Source organism: Helianthus annuus, chromosome 9 (assembly GCF_002127325.2).
Source record: "Helianthus annuus cultivar XRQ/B chromosome 9, HanXRQr2.0-SUNRISE, whole genome shotgun sequence".
NCBI lineage: Eukaryota > Viridiplantae > Streptophyta > Magnoliopsida > Asterales > Asteraceae > Helianthus > Helianthus annuus.
This window is the reverse complement of record NC_035441.2, coordinates 155393728-155399314: the sequence shown is the minus strand read 5'-3', so window position 1 is coordinate 155399314 and position 5587 is coordinate 155393728. Positions and strand designations below refer to the sequence as shown.

Below are 5587 nucleotides of genomic sequence, written 5' to 3'. Positions count from 1 at the left end.
AAAGAAAACTCCAATTTCAATTTAATATGTGAGTATGACTTTTATAGATTTTGACGAAATAAAAAAAAAACTGTATTTTCAATTGTTAAGAGTATTCAAGTGGAAAGACTTGTAATTTAACCCATTTTAACCATATTTACGAATAGAGTAAATTACAGTTTTTTACTTTATATTTATTTCAAATTGTAGGCGCTGTCCTTTAACGTAAAAGCTGATAAATTTTGTATTTAATGTTTCAAAATCTTGCACGTTATGTTCTTTAGGCCAAACCCAATTAAATTTTTTGAATAAATCTGGTCATGTGCCTTGCATATGAGGGCATTGTTGTCTTTTCATCTTTTCAAGGATTATTGTGTAAAACAATTGATGTTTAAAGACTAATTTATAATAAACTGAAAAATCAAAGAAATATAATGTGTTTATCTATATCTCTCTACCTCTTTGTCTCTCTCTACTGGCCAACAACCACCAAAAGCCACCACCCTCCACCATTTTCAAATCATCATAACACCATAACTGATCACAAGCCATCATCATCCCTAATGCCCAACCAACAGATGAACACACTCGCAATTGATATCGGCGGTTTGTGATGGTTTCCGGTCGATCTCCGGCTGTCAAACGATAGCATACACCATCTAGAACGGGTTGTCTTTTCATCTTTTCAAGGATTATTGTAGAGGCCCCAAGCATCATATCCTAAGATATAAATAACATGTAAACGTTACAAATGTGAGATTGTGTGTTCAAATTCTTACAGGTGTAAGGTAAATATGGAACTAATGTGTTTAAAAATTTGGCGTTAAAAAAATAACATGTAATTACATGACTATCCGATACATATTCTTTCTATTGATATATATGTTATATATAGTTACTCATTCAACCCCACATTGTTTAAAACCATTGCTTGTGAGTAGGAATGTCCTTCCAACTACTCGTTACCTCCTATCAATGTGCTCACGTGACTCATCTAATAAATCTTTTGCAATTTGAGAACAATTCTTTTGAACATAGCCGAGTCAAGTAGTTAGTAAATATTACTAAAAAATCAAAAGATCTAATTTACATCACGTTAATTCTACATCGTGTATAAAACGTTTACAACTTTTTGAGTCTTTTAAATAAACTCTATTGTGACAATTTATAAAATATAAAAAAATGTGGGAATAAAAAAATATCCTTTCAGCTAATTAAAGCTGTTTTTTAATCATTTTTCTCAACTAGAAACAGAATATCCCTCCATCTTCCCCTCCCCTTTGGATTTCCACTTTCTCCCCTATAAATTAACACCTCCATTTATAATTTAATAATAATAATAATAATAATTTTTTAAGTTCCACAATATAATACTCTTGTAACGTCCCCCATCAGTTTCATCTCAAATTCATCAATGGAGTTACATAGAAAAATTTCATTCTTCTTGTTCTTAGCTCCATTGTTGTTCATATCGATCACTGCTGCTGCTTGCTCCAACGGAACATGCAAGGTACGTCCGTTAATTACTCCCTCTGAATAATAATTAATACCAGAAATGTATTTTGTATATGCTAAACTTATGATGATGTTGGGTTACATCTGAACAACAACAACTGAAAGTTTGAATGATAATGAATTGAAGTTAGGGGATGATTGTGAAGCCGACCGAGATTGCGAGACCGGACTTTATTGCTTCTCTTGTCCTCAAGAATATTCAGGCTCTAAATGTGTTCGATCAACTGCTACGCCTGTGTTTAATCTGCTGGTCAGTTTATTCATCCCCGCTTTAATTTTTTTACACATTTCCTTAGTATGAATGTGAAGTGGTTGTTGTGGAATTGAATAGAGTTTATTGAGTGGTTGAGTGTGAAACTGAAATGTTGATTTTGATAGTTTCTGGCAATTAACATATCGTTTGAACGTAGCCGTGGATGATTGAAAGTTGAATAAACTGATGGTTGTGTTTAAAACATGACGTTAACTACAATAATAACTATGGTTGAGTTTTTTTGTACTTTGTAATGCTAAGTCAAAATTTTGCTACTGTTTTGGAAACTAAATGAATTTTTTAATGGATTTTGATAAGTTTGTTTTGACAAAAAATTATTAATAAAACCAATTGATTATCTTATCACCTGTGTGTAACGGGGTAAATAAAAAATATATTAAATAGGTAGTAATGAAGATTTAGAAATTATAAAATGAAATTTTGAGATAAAATAGGATTGAAATTAAGAAATAAATATAAAGGGGTGAAATTAGAGAAGTTGAGAAACAATTTTGGGTTCATAAAATTGTGACACGTACAAGAAGTTAATAATTAAGTATAGATGTTGTCAACAAAAAGCTGAATTTTATTTTTTTTATTTAAAGCAATACTTATATAAAACATGAATCAATATAATGTTGCTTCATGTTCTTCTTTTACTCTCGAATTAAATGTGATGTTATGAGTTTGGAATCTTCTGTTACGTGTTGTTGTTGGAGACTTGAGAAACCACAACTCAAAGTTATCGTAGCGTACGTCACATCAGCGCTACAATAACTTTTGTTATTTTCTAATTTTTCATTTGTTTTTATACTTTAGCCCTGTGACTTTCAGTTTTTACACTTAGACCACCCTACCTTTTTTTAAAAGCTCTATGAAATATCATTTTGACCATCTCAAGTTTTAAGTGCTTATTTTTACATATGTACGTGTGGGTATAAAATCAAGTTGGTTTACATTTTGACGTAAATTATTTTTGAAACGAGTCCGGTTAAATATAATAGGTCCCGTTCTTATTTTTATGTACGTTTTCAGTTGATCTACATTTGACGTAAATTTTGATATCGTTTTGGTTGTACCTCCACTTTATATTTTTAGTTTTCTCTTTCGGTTGGTAACGATACCATAATTAGGTATGCTATTCCGGTTACTATGTTGAGTTTCGGTAGCATAAAAACCAAATGATAGCTATCAAATTTCGCCCCACCGCGAAACGCGGGGATCAACCCCTAGTTTGAAATTATAGTGAACAAGTGGGTTTGGTCACTCTTTAAAGTTCTTTAACAAACCCCACTGGACCAACATCGCCTAAAAAGGTACTTTCAGGGCTGGGCTAAAGTAATGAACTTACTTTTAACTCTTTTTTGCTTGTATATATCCTCAAAAGTAAAAACTAACCAACTTTTTTTCCTTTTTTTGTTTGAATGTTTGAAACAGAACAATTCTCTACCATTCAACAAATACTCCTTCTTGACAACACATAACGCCTTTGCAATCGACGATGGGACCCCGCGAGTTGCCCCAACGAATCAAGAAGATAGTGTCACTCAACAACTAAACGTACGTTTCTTAATCAAATCATTTCATTTTTTATAAGTTTATAGGTCCAAATTTTCTAAAAAAGTAGAAAGAGATCACCAACACATTACTTCTTGTTATCATGTTATATAGAACGGGGTTCGTGCTTTGATGCTTGACACATACGACTACGAAGATACCGTATGGTTGTGTCATTCTTTTGGTGGAGAATGTCATGATTTAACTAAGTTTGTAAGTGTACTATGCTCCCATGCCATTTGTTATTCTTATATATTATTATGCAATTAGCCAATTATTATGAATTTTTGGCATTTTTTCGCTACTTGATGAAATGTGTTCACATAATAGGTACCAGCCATCGATACTTTGAAGGAAGTCGAAGCTTTCTTATCAGCAAATCCTAATGAAATAGTGACAATCATCCTTGAAGACTATGTACAAGCACCTAATGGTCTGACTAATGTTTTTACAAATGCGGGGTTGAAGAAATACTGGTTTCCAGTGACAAGTATGCCGAAAGGCGGCCAAGATTGGCCATTAGTGCGCGACATGGTCGCTAACAACCAAAGATTACTTGTTTTTGGCTCAGTTAAATCCAAGGAACAAAGTGAAGGCATCGCGTACCAGTGGAACTACATGGTGGAAAATCAATGTTAGTTTCTATTTACTTTTGTTTACTAGGTTCCAAATAAAGACCATAAATATATAGAGTTTATGTATGATGGTTGGTGATCACTGTTGCGAGTTTGCATGTCAAAACCAATGTTTTTAAACTTGGACCGCCAATGGATGAAACTGCCAGGTTTTTTTTTTTTTTTTTTTTTTTTTTTTTTTTTTTTGTGGTTCAACTGGCAAACCACTAGGCCGGGCCGAACTGGATCTTATGGTCTGGGTTGGGCCAACTTGATTTTGCAAGCCAGGTTGGGCTGAACCTGAGTCAAATGATCTCACTGCTCAAACAACAATTGCAATTACCAAATTATCTTCTGTAATTATCTTGTTCCCATCTATTATAATTTTTAATTATTAATTATTATTATTATTATTATTATTACAAAATATGGTTCTTTAGACCGGTCTGACAAGTAAAGTGGCCAATCTGGTTTTCAAAACATTGGTTAATATAATCACTTGATTTTTTTCTATTGTAGATGGGGATGGTGGGATGAAGGCAGGCGAGTGTCCAAACAGGGGAGAGTCATCTTCAATGAACGATACAGCCAAATCACTCGTGTTAGTGAACTACTTCCGTACACTTCCTATAAAGGTATTGGCATGTGGTCAAAACAATGAGGGCCTCTTGAACATGACCAAGACTTGCTTCAGTGATTCCGCCAACCGTTGGGCCAACTTCCTTGCTGTAGATTTTTACAAGGTACTAAACCAAATCTTCGTCTAACTGTTTGTTCTGTTTGTTTGATGAGATGTTGTTTGGTTCTTAGAGAAGCGCAGGCGGAGGGACATTCCAGGCCGTCGATTTGCTAAACGGAGAGCGTTTGTGCGGATGCAACGACGTACATTCTTGCGCCGTAAGTTATTTCTTTGATTTAAAATTTGAATTTGGTTCAATTTACTTGTTAATGTTGAATAATATTGCAGCCTGGAGGAGGAAGCTGCACACCCTAAAATGCTTCAGTTTTGGGACCAACATGACATGGGCACAAAATATTATTTAAAAGCTATAGTTTTGTTTAGTAAGTAATGTGATGCGTGTTACCCAAATGAAATAAGAAAAGAAGAAATGTATTTTTGTCAACATGTTTTAATACGATATAAAAATCTTATTGACATTTACCAAGCCCTACAAAAAAATTAAACTGGAGAATCTAATTCTCATTGTTCGAGTAATGAATTAGTTTTTCTAATTTTATATAGAATCCGTTTCAAATTTGACTCTAATTCAAAAGAATCTCAAATCAACTTGAATCGAATTTACGCCTATTTTAGAATCAGAGTTCGAGTTCATTTGATACTTTATATTTATAGGCAAAAGATCAAATACAAATAATCTTAACATACTAAACATACAAATTGAAGGAAAACCCAAAAAGACAAGGTGGTATTTTTGTAATTACCACCAACTATCAAAGTTACAACCAAAAATACCTAAAAAAACACAATTTTTTTTAACATTTTTTATTAAAAAATCGCTACATTTCGTTAGCAAAAAAAAAAAAATATATATATATATTTTTTTTTGGCTGCTACTAAAAGTAGCGATTTTTTAATAAAAAATGTTAAAAAATAAAATAATTTGTGTGTTTTTTTTATTTTTTTAGATTTTTTTAGGTTTTTTGGGGG

The 5587-nt window shown here is 32.6% G+C and overlaps 1 protein-coding gene across 1 annotated transcript; it reads left to right on the top strand.

Annotated features, from left to right (window-relative positions):
• The first annotated feature begins 1226 nt into the window (after window positions 1-1226).
• Window positions 1227-5111, top strand: LOC110879175 (PI-PLC X domain-containing protein At5g67130). Its single transcript, XM_022127599.2, has 8 exons — window positions 1227-1489; window positions 1622-1744; window positions 3185-3307; window positions 3419-3517; window positions 3635-3938; window positions 4438-4661; window positions 4729-4815; window positions 4886-5111. The coding sequence occupies exons 1-8, from the start codon at window positions 1394-1396 to the stop codon at window positions 4910-4912; spliced, it is 1083 nt and encodes a 360-aa protein (XP_021983291.1). The 5' UTR covers window positions 1227-1393; the 3' UTR covers window positions 4913-5111.
• The last annotated feature ends 476 nt before the right edge of the window (window positions 5112-5587 follow it).

What these genes read in the sequence shown, in the direction of transcription:
- LOC110879175 (XM_022127599.2), top strand. Translation starts at nt 1,394, where the DNA reads ATGGAGTTACATAGAAAAATTTCATTCTTCTTGTTCTTAGCTCCATTG. An exon ending in GTGTCACTCAACAACTAAAC is followed by an intron (nt 3,308 to 3,418) that starts GTACGTTTCTTA and finishes CATGTTATATAG; the next exon opens with AACGGGGTTCGTGCTTTGAT. An exon ending in GTCATGATTTAACTAAGTTT is followed by an intron (nt 3,518 to 3,634) that starts GTAAGTGTACTA and finishes TTCACATAATAG; the next exon opens with GTACCAGCCATCGATACTTT.